The sequence below is a fragment of the Bos javanicus genome, chromosome 2 (assembly GCF_032452875.1).
Source record: "Bos javanicus breed banteng chromosome 2, ARS-OSU_banteng_1.0, whole genome shotgun sequence".
Classification (NCBI taxonomy): domain Eukaryota; kingdom Metazoa; phylum Chordata; class Mammalia; order Artiodactyla; family Bovidae; genus Bos; species Bos javanicus.
In genome coordinates, this window is record NC_083869.1 from 120,758,500 (window position 1) to 120,780,656 (window position 22,157).

General features: G+C 46.4%; 1 protein-coding gene across 6 annotated transcripts in view; it reads right to left on the reverse strand.

Annotated features, from left to right (window-relative positions):
• The window catches only part of AZIN2 (antizyme inhibitor 2), a 49,554-nt gene extending 30,449 nt beyond the window's left edge, over positions 1–19,105 (reverse strand). The window contains exons 1-6 of one of the 6 annotated variants that reach the window (XM_061388712.1): positions 19,015–19,105; positions 17,157–17,314; positions 16,036–16,153; positions 15,251–15,428; positions 13,234–13,407; positions 848–1,020 (exon numbers count right to left, since the gene is read on the reverse strand). In XM_061388712.1, the coding sequence (XP_061244696.1) occupies positions 848–1,020; positions 13,234–13,407; positions 15,251–15,355 (452 nt within the window). In that variant the 5' untranslated portion in view covers positions 15,356–15,428; positions 16,036–16,153; positions 17,157–17,314; positions 19,015–19,105. Of the gene's footprint in view, positions 1–847; positions 1,061–13,233; positions 13,408–15,250; positions 15,429–15,553; positions 15,645–16,035; positions 16,154–16,245; positions 16,378–17,156 lie in introns of those variants that run through there. The other 5 variants (XM_061388703.1, XM_061388737.1, XM_061388692.1 and 2 more) reach the window with 5 other exon arrangements.
• Between the last annotated feature and the right edge of the window lie 3,052 nt (positions 19,106–22,157).

Here is a 22,157-nt window from a genome sequence, read left to right on the forward strand (position 1 = left end):
TCCCCCTGCACAGCCAGTCAACCTCTGAGTACTGTCCAATCCACTCCCTAAATGTCCCCGGACCCTTCCATGGGACCCCTGCCCTGGTCCCAACTTCACCAGTTTCCCCCTGGGCAGCCCTACTTCCTCCCAATCAGCCAGGCTTTTCCAACTTCTCTTGTATGGTGGGGTGGAGGGGACCTTTTTTTTTTTTTAAACAGTCTTATTGAAAACACCTATATCCTCAGTATGTGAAATAGTCAAAACGGAAGCTGCTTTGGGTGAACCCGAGTGGTGCCCCTCTTGGCCCCTCCAGCGTGTCCAGTGACCAGGTGAGGGGGACACCCTGAAAAAGATGTCCAGCCCTGACCCCTTCCAAAGCCCATGTGCATCGGGGTCCTTGCCCTGTGACCAGCATCACTGACTTCTTCACCCCCGGCCGCACATGGTATGATCCAGCAACATCAATTTCTGCTTATCCTGCAAATGCCCTGTGCTGCTTCCGGCCTCCATGTGCTTGCTCCTGCAGCTCCCTCTGATGCACTGTTTATGCCCACTCCAGATGGCAGTCACCCCTGAAGGCCCACCTCAAATGCCGCCTCCTCCGTGTAACTTTCCTGACCACTGCTCCCTCTGCCACGGCTTTGACCTCTGCAGTACCCTGGGCTTTGCCTGGACTGTAATCCATCATTTCTATCTCCACCCTAGTCAGGCTCTGGCATCCTGGGTCCAGCCCAGGAGTGCCCGCCCCAACCTCCTGTGGCTATGGCCGGCTCCAGGGCAGGATCCTCAGCCCCAGCCCTATTTCGCCTACTCCCCCCACCCTCACCCGCAGCCCAGCCTCCCACCTGAGTGGTTCTCAGCTTACTTGGCACTGGGGTGGCTTTTCACCACCTTTGCCAGCTCCATCTCGTTGTCAAAGCTCAGCAGCCGGACCCCGTGCTTGGCAGCATACTTGATGTGTGCAATTTGCTTACAGGGATTGGCATAGATGATCTTACTGGCAGGGACACCAATATGCTGGACCAACTCCATCTCTGCCTGTGGGGTCCCAAAGGTGGTGGTGAGGAAGCGCCAGAGCCTGCTGGGCCCATGGAGGCCAAGGAAGCACAGATGAGGGTCAAAGTCATAGCTATGCCTAAGGAGGTCCATAAGAAGTGGGCCTCACTTTTAGACAACAGATACACAACAATCAGAACTCACACTGATTCCCGGTTGACAAGAAGGGCTGCCACGTACAGCTGTGCAGAGGGTGAACCGCTCAATCCTAGGGAGGGTGGGGCCCCATTCAGAGAATCACGCATGCGTATTCAGTCGCTCAGTTGTATCCGACTGTTTGCAACCCCATGGACTATAGCCCACCAGGCTCTGCTGTCCATGGAATTTTCCCAGCAAGAATACTGGAGTGGGTTGCCATTTCCTATTCCAGGGGATCTTCCCAACCCAGGGATCGAACCCAGGTCTCCTGTGTCTCCTGCATTAGTAGGCATATTCTTAAACACTGCACCACCTGGGAAGCTCCATTCAGAGACTACATAGTATACTGGTATGTTTACTACAACTTCCTAATCGCAAAGAGTCGGACACGACTGAGCGACTGAACTGAACTGAACTGAATGGTGAGCATCTTACTCTAACAAACTCTATGTATTTGTAACAGTGTCTTCAAGATACATTTTTTAATTCCCACAAAGGCACTGTACAGATTCATGGTGGCCCTGAAAACAGACTTCTGACATATTTTCCTGGCAGATTTAAATGGATAGAGAATATTATTTGATGTATTAGAAAGTTTGCCAGCTCAAGAGTCTTCTTGGCACAGGTCATCCACATCCAAAGGCCGGCCCTGTGTGTGGCACTGTGTCGGGTGCTCCAGCAAGGCCTCTTCCTCCTCATCTTTCCAGAACAGTGCTTCCCCTGATTGCTGCACTAATGATACAGACAACGATGATGGTGTTGGTGAAGAAAGCGACCATGGGCATGGAGCACCTACCACAAGGAGGCACCGAATGAGAGGCTTTACATGGGCCTTGACAAACTTTTCCCATGAAAGGCCAGAGAGTAAATATTTTACGTTTTCTGAGCCAGTAGTTTCTGCATAGCTAAACTGCCTTTGTAACACCAAGCAGCCACAGATAAAGCATAAGTGAGTGAACGTGGCCGTGGGCCAGTAAAACCCTGCAAAACCCACCATCCATAATTTGTCAACCCTTGTTTTAGATTCGCTCTTATTTCCTCCTTACAATACCCCGCCAGAAGGTTATTAGCTCCATTCTACAGAGAAAAAAACATGCTCAGAGAGGCCACACAGCAAGTAGGAGGCAGAACCAACTTTCAAACTCAAACCTGACTCTCCATGATTAACAAAGAAGCAGTTTTGAAACATGGTAGAGACACACAGGGCCATCCTTAGCCATCCTGAGTTTGTAACAAGACTATGTAATTTTAATGTAGCAACTTTTCAGCATGAGGTATTTATGTGCATTATCTCATGTGATGTCTGTAACTATCCCATGAAATATTTATGGCCACATCCTACAGAGGACGAAATTGAGTTCAAAGGAGCCCACCTGTCTGGGTGACACAGCCGGTGACACAGCAGAGGGAGAAACAAAGGTCCCCCTCCAGAGCTGAAACTGCCGTCATCAGAGCTTGCTTCCAAAGACCCTGCCTCTCTGCAGATATGAAAATGTGGTTCCGCTCCTGGCTTCACCCATGAGGTGAGAGGAAGCGGCAAGGGTTGCACTTTGGGGACCTGTGGTTGAGCTTGGATTATAGTTATTTAAATAATAACCATTGTCACTCATTGACGGATTACCATATGCCAGTCATTGCATTAAATATTTTATAGACATTCTCATCATCCTCATAATAATCTTATGAGACAGGGAACAGAGGCCCCGAGAGGCCTTAGGTGACTTGTTCAAAGTCACACGGCTTGCAGGTGGCACAGCTGGAATTCTAACCCAGGACTGTGCGACTTTAGCACACTGGCTCTCAACCACAGCACTTCGGCGGAGAAGACACCTCAATGCTGCCCTGGCAAGTGTCTCTTGAGCATCTATCGAGTCGCCAGGCTCTGTGACAGATGCAAATGAAAGCAAAGCGCTGAGTAAAGCAGACAGGGTCTGACTGTGGAGCTTTCAGACAGATGGGAAAGAAGGGGAGGAACGAATGAACACTGAATAGTGATAGAGTTACAAATGGATAGGAGCCATAGAGAAAAAGTATGGGATACTAGAGAATGTGGGATGCAGAGACCTGGGTGAGAGGTGTGGCAGGCAGCTTTCTGAGGGTCAGAAATTTAAGCTGAGGAGAAAGTGTGGGGAAAAGGGAACCCTCCTAGCCTGCTGGTGGGAATGTAAATTGGTATAGTCACTAAGGAAAATAGAAGGGAGGTTCCTTAAAAAAACTAAAAATAGAGCTGCCATATATATGATCCAGTAACCCCACTCCTGGGCATATACCCAGAAAAGATGAAAGCTGCAATTTGAAAAGATGCATGTACCACAGTGTTCATTGCAGCACTGTTTATAATAGTCAAGGCATGGAAGCAACCTAAGTGTCCAATTACAGATCAGGAGATGAGGAAGATGTGGTAGATACACACAATGGAATATTACGCAGCTATAAAAAATGAAACCCTGCCATTTGCAGTAATGTGGACGGAACTAGAGATTATCACAGTAAGTGAATAAGTTAGAGAAAGAAAAACACCACATGATATCACTTATATGTGGAGTCTAAAATGTGACACAAATGTACTTATTTACAAAACAGACTCAGAATGTAAACACATGGCTACCAAAGGGGAAGGCAGGGGAGGGATAAACTGGGAGTATGTGATTGACAGATGCACTCATCCATATGCAGAATAGGTCAAGTATTTACCATATAGCACAGGGAACTATGTTCAATGTTATAATAATGGAAAAGAATTTTAAATATATATACACACACACACACATATATATAACAGAACCACTTTGCTGTACACCCCAAACTAACACAATATTGTAAATCAACTGTACTTCAATGAAAAAAATAGATTTGAGCTGAGCCCTGCAGGAGGAGTCAGCCAGGCTGGAAGGGAAGCAAAGAATATTTCTGGTACAGGAAGCGGCCTGTGCGGAGGTTCTGAGATAAGACTGTGCTCAGCCTGATGGAGGAGCAGAGAATGCTGGTGTGGTCTGGGCAGGGTGACCAGTGTGGGAGGACGAGGTTGGAGGGAGGCAGGCAGAGCCAACGGGGAGAACAAGAAGGCCGATGTGGATTTATATTCGACGCTGCAGGTTGTGGGAGATGGTTTGATGGAATCGCAAGAGGGAAAAGGACATGGTCAGACGTGCATCTTGAAGGCAAGGCCTAAGTGCTTGTCACTCCAGACATCATGTGGAAACGGACCAAGGGAGGGCCCGGAAGGACCTCCCCGGGGACACGACAGGCTGTGCTAGGAAGGGGGCAGGGTGTGGTCTGGAGGCAGGGCTGGCAAGCTTGCTGATGGATGGCACGTGGGGATGTGGGGTAAGAGGGGGACTTCACACCCAGCAGACCTAGGGGCCCCTCTTGAAGGGAAGATTGTGAATGCATTTGAACACGCTGGGCTCCAGGCATCCTGTAGTATCAACTAGGAGTCCGCGTGCCAATGCAGGGGACACGGGTTTGATCCCTGGTCTGGGAGGATCCCACAGGCTGCAGCACAACTGGGCCCATGCACCACAACTATTGAGCCCATGGTCTGCAACGAGAGGTCACCGCAGAGGAGCACCGCAACAAAGAGCAGCACCTGCTCCCCATAACTAGAAAAAGCCTGCAAAAGCAACGAAGACCCAGGGCAGCCAAAAAGTTAATTAAAAAAAACAAAAACTGGGGAGGTGGTGGCATCTTGGGGATATTTGAAGCCATGGGAGGAGATGAAATCCCCTAGGAAGATGGAGAGTTTATAAAAGAAGGGAGCCTGAGCTGGAATCCAGAGGAACACTTCCAGCTAGAGAGAGGGGCAAGCTGGCATAGGACTGGCAGAGGGGAAGAGACAGCGTCTCCAGAAGAGGCAGGACAATGCAGAGGTTACTATGCCATTCCTGCCGAGGTAACCCTGTCTTACAGTTCACATCTGGGCAGGAGACGCCTGCACTGTCAGAGGCCTCAGACTTCACTGTCAGACTTCACTTTGCTGTGCTTCACAGATATTGGGGTTTTTCTTTAAAATTGATAGTTTGTGGCAACCTTGAGTGAAGTGAGTCTACTGGCACCATTTTTCCAACAGCGTTTGCTCACTTCACCTGTGTCACATTTTAGTAATTCTCTGGATATTTCAGACATTTTCAGTGTTATTGTATCTGTTATGGTGATCTGTGATCAATGATCCTTGATTTGACTATTGCCATTGTTTTGGGGTGCCACGAACTGCGCCCATATGAGATGATGAACTTAATGGATAAATGTTGTGTGTTCTGATGGCTCCACCCACTAGCTATTCCCCAAACCTCTTCCCCTCTTTTTGGGCCTCCCTATTCCCTGAGACATAACAACCCAACCATACTGAAATTAGGCCAATTAATAATCGTACAACAACCTCTAGCTGTTCAAGTGAAAAGTAGAGCTATCCGTTAAGAAACAGCCACCCCAAACTTCAGCAACCACCACCCTGATCAACGACCAGCCATCAACATCGAAGCAAGACTGTCCACCAGCAAAAAGATCACAACTCACTGAAGCCTCAGATGATAGTTAGCATTTTTTAGAAATAAAATACTTTTGACTTAAGGTATGTACATTTTACTTAAGGTATGTTTTTTTAAGACATAATGCTACTTACTGCACATTTAATAGACTACAATATAGTATAAGCATAGCTTTTATATGCAATGGGAAACCAAAATATTTATGTGACTCATTTTATTGTGACCTCTACTGTAGTTGTCTGGAACCTAACCCACAATATCTCTAAGTTATGCCTGTGTTTTTAAAAAGACTATATTTCAATGGCTGCAACTAGAAATTATTATTCTAAGTGAAGTAAGTCAGAAAGAGAAAGACAAATACTCTAAGATGTTATTATATGTGGAATCCAAACTATGACACAATTGAACCTATCTAAGAAACAGAAACAGAATCAGGGGCCTAGAGAGGAAACTGGCGGTTGCCAAGGGGATGGGCTGTGGGAGAGGGTTGAATTGGGAGTTTGGGATTAGCAGACGCAAACTGGTATACAGAAAAAGGATAAACAAAAAGTCCTGCGGTACAGCACAGGGAACTATATTCAATACCCTGTGATAAACTGTAACGGAAAAGAATATGAAAAAGAATATATATATATGTATAACTGAGTTACTTTATTGTATAGCAGTAATTAATACAGTATTGCAATTTAAATATACTTCAATTATAAATAAATTCTAAAAACTAAAAAAAAAAAGAGTGTGTTTCAAATGGGGAGTTACTATTCAGTGGGTATAGTGTCAGTACCGCAAGGTGAATAAGTTCTAGAGATCTGCCGTATGACACAGTGCATATTGTCAACAACTGCTTGTTGTTCAGTCGCTCAGTTGTGTCCGCCTCTTTGCGATCCCATGGACTGCAGCACGCCAGGCTTCCCTGTCCTTCACCATCTGAGTTACTTATATACGTAAAAAATTGTGAGGAAAGATCTCACGTTAAATGTCGCTCCACACACACACACATGCACACACTCCAAAAAACAGTACAAAACAAACAAAACCTTTTTTCGTGGTAAGAGCAAAAAAACATAGGAGGATCCAGGAATGTCCCCTACAAGGTCTAAATGCATCAACACAGACAGATCTCCAGCCTGGTGAGTTTTAAACCCACTGAGGCACGGTTCGTACCAGATGAATATTTTATATTTTGTTACAAAATCACAGCATACTTTGTATATTTTCTATGGATCATATTTGTAAGTATTTTTAGAATATAGCCACCAAACTCAAACTCAGAATGTTGATTATCTCTGGAGATATAAAGCTGATGTTCTACTTCTCTTCTGCAGATGAATCAATGTATTATTTGAATAATTCAAGATGAGTGTTTAGTATAAAGTGCTCACTGGGTCCTGCAGATCACTGGGGACATTGGTAAGAGGAAATTCCTTGAAATGATGAGTGGAGGTCAGGAAGCAGTGGCTTAAGGAGTGGGTGCTAAGGGAAAGAGACAAGTGAGTATAGATAAGTGAGTGTAGACAACTCAGTTTGGTTTTCAAGAGGGAGCAAGGGATTGGACCGGGGGGAAATGTGGTGTCCAGAGAAGGCTTTTTAAGATGGGAGGATGCTGAGGGAGACAACAAGAGAGGGCAAGGGATGGCGCGGGAGAGATGACAGAAGGTCCTTGGGAAGGTGGGTGGGTGGACCAAAGCCCCACATAAGGAATGGTTGGTGCCCTTGACCCTGGAGCCTGTCTGGGGCATATCTGTACACAAAGCCCCAGCTCACGCCTGTCCCTTGGCCATGCATGTGTGTGCGTGCTTAGTCGCATCCAATTCTTTGCGACCCCATGGACTGTAGCCCGCCAGGCTCCTCTGTCTGTGGGACTTCCCAGACAAGAATACTGGAGTAGGTTGCCATTTCCTTCTCCAAACTGTCTTCCCAACCCAGAGACTGAACTCATGTCTCCTGCGATTGCAGGTGGATTCTTTACCACTGAGCCACTCGTGAAGCACCAAAGCATGATGCTGTACAGGGTGGCCACCAGCTCTAGCCTACCAGAAGAGGGCAGCCTCGGGCTTCCAAGAAAAGCTGTACCACCTCGGAGTAAAAGCACCCAAGGGCTAGGTGATCCCACCTACCCAGGAGGGGTCCCATCTCTGCCATCCCCTCCAGAAGACCTTCATGAAGACAGCAGCCATAAAGTCAGAGAGGCCCTCGCCATACTCAAGTGGCCCTTCCCTGTGCATCCCTCAAACCTCTGGGCCTCCTTCCCTTATATGCTAACTGCTTCCTCATGGGACTGTTGTCAGAATCACCGTGATAATAATTACTTTACAGAGTTGTTTCGAGAATCAAATGAGATCATGTACAGAAAGCTCTTGGCAGACAGCCTGGCACAACAGATGCCCTCAGCAAACAGTAGATGCTTTTAACATTCCCCACTGACTTCTAAGCCCTAACACCACAGTTTTGCTCTTTGAAGGCCAGTCCTGAAGCTTGAGGGCCAGCACAGGGCCCACCTCTAGGTTTCCAGAAGCAGAGGAGTCTAGTCAGTAAGGTTTGGTCTTGTTCTTCACTCCTACACTAAGCAGGCTGGAAAAGGGTCCCCTTCCACCTCATCAGAGCAGAGACTCTGAGAGCTGCAAGGGGCAAGTCCTGGCTCTGCCATCAGCGAGTTTGGCGCAGCTGGTCCCCAATTTCAACTGCAAAATGGCGATCTCCCCCTCAGATACCTCACCGGGTCTTATGTAGGCCATGCATGAAACTTGGTGTGCAAAACAAGAGCTGATGCAAAGGGGCTTCATGGGTGACAAAAGAGAGACTTATCTGCAAAGGACACTAATGTGTATCTCTGATGAAGGTGAATCTGCTCATTCCAACCCCCACCATTGGTGCGTACCTTTCTTCCACTTAGAATCCCTCCATCCCTGCATGCCGCCCAGGCAAACTCTCCTTCTGTCTCCTTCAGGATCTCTTTCTAGAATCCTTACAACACCCAGCCATATTGCTGATCAGGATTTAAAAGGGGTTCCCTCTCAAAATAATCATTGCTGCTGCTGCTGCTAAGTCGCTTCAGTTGTATCCGACTCTGTGCGACCCCATAGACGGCAGCCCACCGGGCTCTCCGTCCCTGGGATTCTCCAGGCAAGAACACTGGATTGGGTTGCCATTTCCTTCTCCAATGCATGAAAGTGAAAAGTGAAAGTGAAGTCGCTCAGTCATGTCCGACTCCTAGCGACCCCATGGACTGCAGCCTACCAGGCCCCTCCGTCCATGGGATTTTCCAGGCAAGAGTACTGGAATGGGTTGCCATTGCCTTCTCCAAAACAATCATTACTAACCACTTAAAAAAATAACAGTAATAACAATATCACAAACCAATGCCCACCAGGCTTTCTCCCACCTCAGGGCCTTGGCGCTTGCTGGTCCTTTTGCCTGGAATGCTCTTCCCCTAGTTATCCACCGGGATTGATCCTTTGTTTTCTGCAGAACACTGTTCAGATCTCAGTGAAGCCTTCCTTGGCCAAACTTTCTAAAAGTACAACCCTCTCTCCCAACAACCATGTCTCTTCCCTACTTCCCTTTCCCACCGTAATTTTCTCCACAGCATTTACCATCTAAAGTACCATAGATTTTCATTGTTTGCTTGTTCTTTAGAAAGCAAGTTCCATGAAGGAAGAATCTTTTTTTTGTTTTGGTCACTTGCTAAGTCCCACTGAGAAAAGAACCTGACCCCACAGTAGGTGCTCAATAAGCACTTGCTGAATGCATAACTATGTCAAACCTGTCTATGTCTCGGAGGAAACTATGTCTCATAGGAAACTCTATAGCTAAAAGACTTTATCAAGTGAGAACAGAATGAAGATAGATAAGCTGTGCATTCAATTCAATGACAACAGAGTCTGTTTTACTCAATACTATATTGCCAGCTGAGGAAGGCTTTCTAATCTCTCCTTGCTATTCTTTGGAACTCTGCATTCAGATGCTTATATCTTTCCTTTTCTTTGCTTTTTGCTTCTCTTCTTTTCACAGCTATTTGCAAGGCCTCCTCAGACAGCCATTTTGCTTTTTTGCATTTCTTTTTCTTGGGGATGGTCTTGATCCCTGTCTCCTGTACAATGTCACGAACCTCCGTCCATAGTTCATCAGGCACTCTATCAGATCTAGTCCCTTAAATCTATTTCTCATTTCAACTGTATAATTATAAGGGATTTGATTTAGGTCATACCTGAATGGTCTAGTGGTTTTCCCCACTTTTTTCAATTTAAGTCTGAATTAGGCAATAAGGAGTTCACAATCTGAGCCACAGTCAGCTCCCGGTCTTGTTTTTGCTGACTACATAGAGCTTTTCCATATTTGACTGCAAAGAATATAATCAATCTGATTTCGGTGTTAGCCATCTGGTGATGTCCATGGGTGGAGTCATCTCTTTGTTGTTGGAAGAGGGTATTTGCTATGACCAGTGCATTCTCTTGGCAAAACTCTATTAGACTTTGCCTTGCTTCATTCTATACTCCAAGGCCAAATTTGCCTGTTACTCCAGGTGTTTCTTGACTTCCTACTTTTGCATTCCAGTCCCCTATAATGAAAAGGACATCTTTTTTGGGTGTTAGTTCTAGAAGGTCTTGTAGGTCTTCATAGAACTGTTCAATTTCAACTTCTTCAGCATTACTGGTTAGGGCATAGATTTGGATTACCGTGATACTGAATGGTTTGCCTTGGAAATGAACAGAGATCATTCTGTCGTTTTTGAGATTGCATCCAAGTACTGAATTTCAGACTCTTTTGTTGACTATGATGGCTACTCCATTTCTTCTAAGGGATTCCTGCCCACAGCAGTAGACATAATGGTTATCTGAGTTAAATTCACCCATTCCAGTCCACTTTAGTTTGCTGATTCCTAGAATGTTGACGTTCACTCTTGCCATCTCCTGTTTGACCACTTCCAATTTGCTCGATTCATGAACCTAACATTCCAGGTTCCTATGCAATATTGCTCTTTAAGAGCATTGGACCTTGCTTCTATCGGACCTTGCTTCTATGCTTAATAAAGGACAGAAATGATATAGACCTAACAGAAGCAGAAGATATTAAGAAGAGGTGGCAAGAATATGCAGAAGAACTGTACAAAAAGATCTTCACGACCCAGATAATCATGATGGGATGATCACTCACCTAGAGCCAGACATCCTGGAATGTGAAGTCAAGTGGGCCTTAGGAAGCATCACTACGAACAAAACCAGTGGAAGTGACGGAATTCCAGTTGAGCTATTTCAAATCCTAAAAGATGATGCTGTGAAACTGCTGCACTCAATATGTCAGCAAATTTGAAAAAGTCAACAGTGGCCACAGGACTGGAAAATGTCAGTTTTCATTCCAATCCCAAAGAAAGGCAATGCCAAAGAATGCTCCAGCTACTACACAATTACACTCATCTCACACGCTAGTAAAGTAATGCTCAAAATTCTCCAAGCCAGGCTTCAGCAATACGTGAACCGTGAACTTCCAGATGTTCAAGCTGGTTTTAGAAAAAGCAGAGCAACCAGAGATCAAATTGCCAACATCAGCTGGATCATCGAAAAAGCAAGAGAGTTTCAGAAAAACATCTATTTCTGCCTTATTGACTATGCCAAAGCCTTTGACTGTGTGGATCACAACAAACTGTGGAAAATTCTAAAAGAGATGGGAATACCAGACCACCTGATCTGCCTCCTGAGAAACCTGTATGCAGGTCAGGAAGCAACAGTTAGAACTGGACATGGAACAACAGACTGGTTCCAAATTGGGAAAGGAGTACATCAAGGCTGTATATTGTCACCCTGCTTATTTAACTTATATGCAGAGTACATCATGAGAAATGCTGGGCTGGAGGAAGCACAAGCTGGAATCAAGACTGCCAGGAGAAATATCAATAACTTCAGATATGCAGATGACACCACCCTTATGGCAGAAAGTGAAGAACTAAAGAGCCTCTTGATGAAAGTGAAAGAGGAGAGTGAAAAAGTTGGCTTAAAGCTCAACATTCTGAAAATTAAGATCATGGCATCTGGTCCCATCAATTCATGGCAAATAGATGAGCAAACAGTGGAAACAGTGGCTGACTTTATTTTGGGGGGTTCCAAAATCACTGCAGATGGTGATTGCAGCCATGAAATTAAAAGACCCTTACTCCTTGGAAGGAAAGTTATGAGCAACCTGGACAGCATATTAAGAAGCAGAGACATTATTTGTCAACAAAGATCCGTCTAGTCAAGGCTATGGTTTTTCCAGTGTTCATGTATGGATGTGAGAGTTGGACTATAAAGAAAGCTGAGCACCAAAGAATTGATGCTTTTGAACTGTGGTGTTAGAGAAGACTCTTGAGAGTTCCTTGGACTGCAAGGAGATTAAACCAGTCAATCCTAAAGAAAATCAATTCTGAATATTCACTGGAAGGACTGATGCTGAAGCTGAAGCTCCAATACTTTGGCCACCTGATGCAAAGAGCTGACTCATTTGAAAAGACCCTGCTGCTGGGAAAGATTGAGGGCAAGAGGAGAAGGGGACGACAGAGGATGAGATGGTTGGATGGCATCACCAACTCAATGGAGTTGAGTCTTGGTAAACTCCGGGAGTTGATGATGGACAGGGAGGCCTGGCGTGCTGCGGTTCATGGGGTCACAAAATGTCGGACACAAATGAGTGACTGAACTGAACTGAACTGCATTGCCAGCCCTACCTAGCAGAGTGTCTAGCATACTGCAGGAGTAAAATGAATAGAGATAGTAAATAAACAAATCTAAAGAGAACAGTCCATTCTAAAGGAGATCAGTCCTGGGTGTTCATTGGAAGGACTGATGCTAAAGCTGAAACTCCAATACTTTGGCCACCTCATGCAAAGAGTTGACTCATTGGAAAAGACCCTGATGTTGGGAGGGATTGGGGGCAGGAGGAGAAGGGGACGACAGAGGATGAGATGGCTGGATGGCATCACCAACTCGATGCACATGAATTTGTGTGAACTCCAGGAGTTGGTGATGGACAGGGAGGCCTGGTGTGCTGCAATTCATGGGGTTGCAAAGAGTTGGACACGACTGAGCGACTGAACTAACTTAAAGAGAGCAGGAGGGAATTAAGACAATCAGATCAGATCAGATCAGTTGCCCAGTCATGTCTGACTCTTTGCGACCCTATGAATCGCAGCAAGCCAGGCCTCCCTGGCAGCAGAACTGGCAACAATAACAAAATTCTAAGAGTATTAGTTAAAAAAAAATACAGTCACACATTAATATTATAAAAGAAAAAAATAAAACCAATGATAGAAAGATGTTTTTGTTATGTCTTAATTAGAAGAATATCACATATAGCTCTATGCCAAGAAGTTTTAAAATCTCCATTAAAAAGGTGACCCACCTGCCCAGGGACACATGTGGTTCCAATGCGGAACTTCAAGGCTGGCAAATTCCTCCCTCATCCCTTAAACTCCTCCCAGAGGACAGGGGCCACCACAGGTCACTCCTGCCTCCCCTGGTCCACCCGATTGCAGCAGCTGCAATCGGGCCAGGTGTGAGCATTCAGTAAGTCAGTTTGCAGGTAGGGGATAGGGGCTCACCTTGTTGGCACAGCTGAAGCCCAGCCCCAGCTCGGCCAGGACCTTCAGCACGCCCGGGCTGCTGTTGCACTTGACAGCGTAAAAGGATCGGACTCGAGGCAGGCACTTCAGAAAGCAGAAGTGCTTCCTCACCACGGCACCCAGGTCGGCCACGAAGAAGGCAGCGACCTCTTCCTGTCCAAGAAGAGGGGTGAAGATGAGACCCCACTCAGCTCCCTGCTAGTGCATGCCACCCACGTTCCCCCCAAGTACCCTGCTCTAAAATTCTCTGGGGCTCCCCAAGCCTACAGGGTGTGCAAGGTTCTGTGATCCAGCTCCAGTCCCTCCCCTCACGGCAGCTCAAACTCCAGCTCTGTCTTCCATCATTTTCCACCTCCCAGCCTTTACTGTCACCACGCCTCCATGTAGAATACCCTGCCCCCATAGGAGTCTGGCAAATTCTTAATCTACCTTCAAGTTTCAGCTCAAATGCCATCTGCCCCAAACCAATAAGGCAATTCTGCCTTTAATGCTGGCACTGCATTTTGCACATGTTGCCAAAGTATCAGAACTGGGTTATATATACATCTTTCTCCTCCAGATCAATTCCTTGAAGACCAAAGCTATGGCCTTCAGCCACTGGCTTTCACGTTTAGGAACTCAATGAAGCCTTGAGGTAGTCCCATTGTAGAACTGCAGCCCAAACCTGTAGACAACTGTCTGCTGATGGCTGGATGTGTATGAGGCCATGGGTGAGACTACATTATTTAAACCTTTCCTGCGCCTCAGTTTCCCTTTTATGCAACACCTTTTTACTGATGCCCACTCGGCATCTGATCAAGCATATTTATGCAAGTATGCTAAATAAGGTACAAAGATGAACAGACAGGGCTCTAGCCGTAAAGGGCCTTGAGTCTGGACAAGAACTAACCCTGCAAGCAATTACAAGCCCATTCAGGAAATGCTAAGCAGGAGTTTCTACAAAATGCAGCCGGAGAAGTACAAAACCTGCCTGGGGCAATCAGGAAGAGGTGACACAGATGAGTGATAAGTAAAGAGTAGAAACGGGTATTGGAGAAGGAAATGGCAACCCACTCCAGTGTTCTTGCCTGGAGAATCCCAGGGATGGGGGAGCTTCGTGGGCTTCCGTCTATGGGGTCGCACAGAGTCAGACATGACTAAAGCGACTTAGCAGTAGCAGCAGAAACAGGTAAGAGGCAGAGAGGCTGGGAGAAGGGTGTTCCATGCTGAAGGAACAGCCTGGACAACAGAGTGATAATGGAGCACATGGAATCATTGGGGAATATGAGCAGAGTAGTTCAGTTCAGATGGAGCACGATACATACCCTGGGAAAAGCCAGAAATGGGGCTATGAAGGCAGAGGGGTTCTGACTTGGATCCTGTAGGCAGTGGGAAACTGCCAAAGAATTTAGATTTTGAGCAGGGCTGTGATAAAGTTGGAGGGGGTGGGATGAGGCAGGGAAAAGTTTAGGGGGGTTATCAAGAGATGAGGCCTAAACTACAAAGTGAGGTTCCAGAAGAGCACGTGTGTGCGTGCTAAGTCCCTTCAGTTGTGTCTGGCTCTGCGACCCTATGGACTGTAGCCCTCCAGACTCCTCTGTCCATGGGGATTCTCCAGGCAAGAATACTGAAGTGGGTTGCCATGCCCTCCTCCAGAGGATCTTCCTGACCCAGGGATTTAACCCTTATCTCTTATGTCTCCTGCACCCTGAAGGATAATTTAAGGAGGCTGAATTTACAGAACTTGTGGTGCCCAGGTGTGGGAGAGAAAGTGAGGATTCCCAGGTTTCTGACTTAGAGGGCTGGGTAGATGATGGTAGTGTTGTTCATGAAAGTGGAGGACACAGGAGGGGCAGGATTGGGGCAAGGACCAGGAATTTGCAGATGAAATGAGCCGTTCTCTTGCATACAGCAAGGATAGAATACCAAATGAGTGAAAAGAACCAGATGAGGGCCCTAGGGGGCAGCTGAGCCTGCTGTGAGAATAGAGGTCCCACCCCCACCCCCAGACCCTCACCGTGGTGGCCTGTGAGGCCCCCAGAGTGAGCTCCTCCAGCAGGTCTCGGGTGCTGAAACCCTCCTCCACCATCACAAAGTCCGTTTCTCTCAGGTAGCCAGCCATGCCGAGGGGGAGGACCCGATGGGCTGGATGGAGTTGCCGCTGCCTCCGGCCGCCTTAGAAAGTATGCAATACACTGCGGGAGGAGAGTGAGGGACGGCTGGGGGACTGGCCTCAGCTGCGCCCCTCCCCTCCCCAAGCCAGGGCACCCAGTCCTGTCACACCCTGCCCCCAGCACAAGCCTGGGAAGCTTAGGCTCACTGAGGAAAGTGAGGACGATCAGGACTTCTGGCCTGGGACAAGGTATTATATGCCTAGATGTCATTGCCTCTCCGAGCCTCAGTTTCCCCATCTGTAAAATGGATAAATTGCTTTGGTGATCCTTTCCAGTTCTGAAATTAGGGTTTTGGTTAAAAGGGAAAGAATCAGAGGGAAAGGGCAGAACAATCGAGGGGAGAAGTTTCCAGGTGCCCCCCCCTATCGTGACCACGCCCAGTTAAAGTGGCTGCAGGTGGCTCCACCAAGGAGTCTCAGCTCTCTCTCTGACCCTGGATATGCCCGACCCCCTCTCAGAGTCTACTTTCACCGTTTGTAAAGTCGGGGGCGGGCTGGTCCTGATGTGCTAGGATTCTAAGCATGCATAGGAGCTCCACATGGTGGGTGGGGGCCGCGGACTGAGATTCTGTCCTGGTGAGCCCTCCTGAGTGCACAGCCGAGGTCCCGCCCCCACAAAACCCCCTTACCAAGCCCCGTGCTCCTTCGCGGGGGCCAGAGCCAGGCGCGCTGCTAGGGGGGGTCGCCGGTGACCTCGAAACCTGTGCAACACCCCGAGGAGTGGCAGTTGCGGAGCCGAGGCCCCTGCTGAGAGGAGGCAAGAGTAGCCAGAGAGCAGGTCAGCATCGGAGCCGAGAGCGCCCGCTCCCGAGGCTCCCCGAGGGTCTCCCCGCACTCGCCTTAAAACGCATTTACACGGCTTCGGCCCATAGGTCTCCCCAGCGAGTGAATCGGATCCTCGGCGCCTCCGCTCGCTCGCTCCCCCCGGCTCGGGCCCCGCGGCCTGCGCCCCGCCCGCCCAGCAGCTACCGACCCCCCACGCCCCGCCTTCCACCCGCCACCCACTTATATAAGCCCCGCCCAGACCCCGCCCCTGGCACACAAGCCCCGCCTCCACTCGGCGGCCCCTCCGTAGCCCTGGCAACTGGGTGCCGCCATCCCATTGGTCGATTCCGACATAAAGCCTTCAACTCTGCTAGCCAGCTCCGCAAACCTGAGCCTCAGTCCCAGGGAGACTCCTGCGCGACTCGCCTACGCTGGTAAATCGGTATTGCAGGACCGCCAACTCAGAATCCTGAGCGCCTACGCCATGGGACCCTTAGCTCCTGGATCTTGGGTCTTAGAGAATGTGCAGAAAGCCAGGAGATTTACTATTCGCTGAGAAGCCTTTGCTGACGGTGTCTCTCCTCTGATCTGGTGAACTGCCCAGTCGTCCCTGGAAGCCCAGGCCAAATGTCATCTCCTTGTATTACTTTTCTCATCAAGTCCTTTTCATTTGTCTCTTCCAGCATCCTCCAACTCAAAACCCAGATGAAATGTCTTCAACGATGCTTCTTGTCATATTCTCAGCTCAGGGCAATACCTCCCTGCATCCCATCTTCTGAATCGGGCAAACTTCTACTCACTTCTCAAGTAAAATGTGTCCCCCCTCTCCAAGAAGCGTTCTCTGACTTTCTCAAAAGAGCTTCTTCTTTTATATCTAATGAACTCCTGCTCCTGCGCATCCATCAAAGCCCAGTATGTCACCTCCCCCATTGAGCCTACCAAGACTTTCCTAGCTTGGAGAAGCAACGGAACTCACAGTACTTACCTCTGGGTGTACTCCTTCCTTTTTCCGCTTTTGTTTCCTCATCTCATAACATGATATTCCTGTTGTTTTACACTTCTTGTTTGGTTTGAGAGCTCCCAAGGGCAGGAACTGAGTGCCTGCCTCCTCAGAGTGCCCAGCACTGGGCATAAACAAGAGTGCTGAGGAAGATTCAATATCTCTGCTATTCAAAATCGAACTGAAACGTTCATCTGAAACTGTAATTGTACTAGAACAGCCAAGACATTCTTGAAAAAAGAAGAGGATGTCTTCTACAAGATAGCAAAGTATTTTATAAAGGAAATGGCAACCCACTCCAGTATTCTTGCCTGGAGAATCCCATGGACAGAGGAGCCTGGTGGGCTACAGTCCACGGGGTCGCAAAGAGTCGGACACGACTGAGCGACTTCACACACACACATGGTCTTTAAAACAGCATGGTGCTGGTGCAGGAAAAGGCAGTGGTAGAACAGAATAGAGTTTAGAACAGTCTTGTGCATGTTGGAGAATTTGGTACACAGTGAAGGCAGCATGACAAATAAATCAGTGTGGCCAAAGAGCTTTTGGTCTGACATATGTGTTCACATCCAGTTGTCAGGCTATAGGCTTCTTGAAAGTCAGAGGCAATTCTTTTTTTATATACATGAACTTTTTTTGTATTGGGATATATTCAATTAACAAACAATGTTGTGATAATTCCAGGTGAATAGTACAGGGACTCAGCCTTACCTATACATGTATCCATTCTCTCCCAAACTCCCTTCCCATCCAGGCTGCCACATAACATTGAGCAAGGGTTCCATGTGCTACCCAGTAGGTCCTTGTTGGTTATCCATTTTAAATATAGCAGTTTGTACATGTCCATCCCAAACTCTCTAACTACCCCTTCCCCATTTTTTTCACCCTGGCAACCATAAGTTTGTTCTCTAAGTCTGTGAGTCTCTTTCTGGTTTATAACTAAGTTCATTTGTATCATTTCTTTTTAGATCCCACATATAAGGGATGCCCTTTGACATTTCTCCTTCTCTGATTTACTTCACTCAGTATAACGATCTCCCAGTCCATGCGTGTTGCTGCAAATGGTATTATTTCATTCTTTTTAATGGTTGAGTAATACTCTATTGTGTATATCTTCTTTATCTATTCCTCCATCAGTGGACTTTTAGGTTGCTTCCTTGTCTGAAAGTCAGAGGCACTTCTTGTTCTGCATCAGTATCTCCCTAGGGCACCCTGCACAACCTAATCAAAGCATCCTTAGCACACAGATGGTATAGAACCTTGAAGTCTGGAAGAACCATTTTCTGCTCCCCACCTAGCGTAGCTGCATAACTGATGGATGTCCTTGGTTGGACCATCCTGCTGAGACCAGGGTCACGTCTGCCTGGTTTGATTTCCCCCTGCGAACTGAGAGCATCCAGATTAATGATTTCTGTGTGCCTTTCTGCCTGGAACACTCGTGCTTTCTATACTAGGAACAGCCTTTCAGAAAGCAGTCACTTTTACCAGAGGGGTCATTTGGCAGATCCATTCTGAGACATCTGTAGCCATTTGCACCGTAGTATGAATTAGTGACTGAAATCCTCCTAAGAATAAGCATCTACTGACTCGGAAGGAGTAGACCAAGATGGCCATGGCAGAAACCTCAAAGGGAGCCCTCAAGAAAAGATGACAGTAAGAGGAGGGAGGGGCACCCAAACGAACTGTCTTTACTTTTTAAAAAATCACTGTTGAGCTGGCTTTATGATGCCATAGTCTAAGTTTGCCTCACTAGCTCTTTTCATCACCTGATATAGTGTAGGCATGTAACAGACACATTCAATGTGCTAACTGAATGAACCAATAAAGATAAAAAGAAACAAACCATAATCCAGTCTGTCCATTTGAAAACTGTTAAGGGTTGGTAGTCAGAGCAGAAAAACCATCTCCTGAACTGGATACAAATACACTGTGGATTTATCTTTTACCCTACTGGGTATATGATGTCACTGAATCACCATGACAACCCTATGTCATAAGGCTAAAATTGTCCCCATTTTACAGATAAAGAATCTGAGATTCAGAGAAGTCAGTAACTTACTCTGGGTCACACAGCAAGTCAGGGTGGAGCCTAGGCTTAAACCCATCTGACCTGACCCTTCACCTTCATGCTTAACTGCCAACCAGTGGCTGAGCATTCAGGCCCCAGCTCAAAAAATGTCAGCCAGTCATGCTGCTGGCATCCAGGCTGAGATCTGGTGGCTCTTCTCCTGCTGGTCTCTATGCACTGTTATCAATGCACTCTGTGCAGAGCCCTCAAAAACATATTGCCAAAGCAGGACAAAGAGACTTTGATCACTGTATAAGTCAATTTCAGCCTGTTCTGCTTAAATCAGTCATAACTGTATTCACAAACACTCAATAATAAAAATGCCTTATGTGTGCCTATGGAACAACAGACTGGTTCCAAATAGGAAAAAGAGTACATCAAGGCTGTTTATTGTCACCCTGCTTATTTAACTTATATGCAGAGTACATCATGAGAAATGCTGGGCTGGAAGAAGCACAAGCTGGAATCAAGATTGCCAGGAGAAATCTCAATAACCTCAGATACGCAGATACCACCATCCTGTGGCAGAAAGTGAAGAGGAACAAAAGAGCCTCTTGATGAAAGTGGAAGAGAAGAGTGAAAAAGTTGGCTTAAAGCTCAACATTCAGAAAACTAAGATCATGGCATCCAGTCCCATCACTTCATGGCAAATAGATGGGGAAACAGTGGAAACAGTGTCAGACTTTATTTCTTTGGGCTCCAAAATCACTGCAGACAGTGATTGCAGCCATGAAATTAAAAGATGCTAACTCCTTGGAAGGAAAGTTATGAGCAACCTAGACAGCATACTAAAAAGCAGAGACAAAAAAAAATAATAATAATAAAAAGCAGAGACATTACTTTGCCAACAAAGGTCTGTCTAGTCAAGGCTATGGTTTTTCCAGTAGTCATGTGTGGATGTGAGAGTTGGACTGTGAAGAAGGCTGAGTGCCAAAGAATTGATGCTTTTGAACTGTGATGCTGGAGAAGACTCTTTCGAGTCCCTTGGACTGCAAGGAGATCCAACCAGTCTGTTCTAAAGGAGGTCAGTCCTGGGTGTTCTTTGGAAGGACTGATGCTGAAGCTGAAACTCCAATACTTTGGCCACCTCATGAGAAGAGCTGACTCATTGGAAAAGACCCTGATGCTGGGAGAGATTGGGGCAGGAGGAGAAGGGGACAACAGAGTTGGTGATGGACAAGGAGGCCTGGCGTGCTGCGATTCATGGGGTCGCAAAGAATCTTACACGACTGAGCGACTGAACTGATGTATGCCTAGAACTGAAGAGTTTGTAAAATACTTTCCTGTTCATCATTTTATTTGGGCTTCCCAGTACTTTATGGAATTTGATATCAGATAAATTTAGGTTTGGCTGAGGAAAACAGAAATGTCAAATGCAATAGAACCATGAACAAACAGGTTTACTCTACTATGCATGAAGTACTGCCTATGAAGTAGGCAGTCCAAATCTGGTATGGAAGCTCCACAAGGTCATCAGGAATGAAAGTGCCTCCTTTCTTTCAGTTCTACCTGGCTTCTAACCTCATGGTTCAAAATAGCTGCAAGAGCTCCAGCCACATTTGTAGGACTCCTATTTAACCAGTATACATGAATGTAACCAAATCATTCATGGCCAGTGTCCTTTCTGGTTGATCAGTGCCCATCTTTATATCGATTGTTAAATATTTTAAACACCAACCCTGCACATTCCAGGCAGGAGGAAGCAGCCACCCCCAAATTCTACACATGCTAATTTTCCAAGGGTTGCCATAACAAAGTACCAAACTCTGGGTGGCTTAAAACAACAGATATTTATTGTCTCACAGTTCTGGAGGCTAGAATTCCAAAATTAAACTATTGGCAGCACCACGCTCTGTCTGCTAATTCTAAGGAAGAATCCTTCCTTGCCCCTTCTGTTAATAGCTTCTGCTGTCCACAGTCAATCCTTAGTGTTTATTGGCTTATAGATGCATCGCTCAGGTCACATGGCTATCTTCTTCTCCCTGTGTCTTCATATCATTCTCCCTGTGAACATGTCGGTCTCTGTGACCAAATTACCCCTTTTAATAAGGACTCCAGTCATATTAGATTACAGCCCACCCAAATGACCTCTCATTAAAACTAGATCACCTGTGTAAAGACCTTATTTCTTTTTTTTTTTTAAAGACCTTATTTCAAAATAGAATATGAAATAAGAAATTTCATAATATGAATATGTAAAGACCTTATTTCAAAACAGAATATGATATCATATTCTGTGATCCTGAGGATTAGAACTTTAACTTATCTTTTGTGGGGACACAATTCAAACCATACCAGCACTCCAATATTTCTTGTAATATTGTTGGCAAAATATAGATACAGGGTGCCACCTAGCTGCAAAGGAGGCGGGAAGGTCTAGTTTTTAGTTGGGTACATTGTTGCTTCCTCCCACTCCCATTAAAGTCAAGATACTAAAGAAGAAAGGGAGACTGGATATTGGGTGGAGCCTGGCAATCTCTGCCACAAGTAGGAAAGGTTATTTTCTCCTTTTACAGATACACCAGCTCAGAATAACTATGGGATTTGCAGGGAAGTAAATAAACATATATTGAGCACCAATTGTGTGACAGACACCCTGCTGAATACATGTCACATTTAATCTTTAGACAACCCTGCAAGACAGGCATTGTTAGTCCCATATTACAGATGAGAAAAGTGTGATTAAATCCATTGTCTGGTGAGTACAGAGCTGAGACTTAATTCTGCCCTGACTGATATTATGTCTGTGAGACGGACCCCAGGAATAGGGCATGAATGCTGAAAACAAAGGATTCTGAGACCAAGCCAAGGGCAAACAGCGGGAGCCTCAGAGAGGCTGGAACTCAGAGTCAGACACAAGGTGAATTGGCAGAAAAGACACCAACCCCAAGTTAGCACTGCAAACTCCCCAAAGGCAT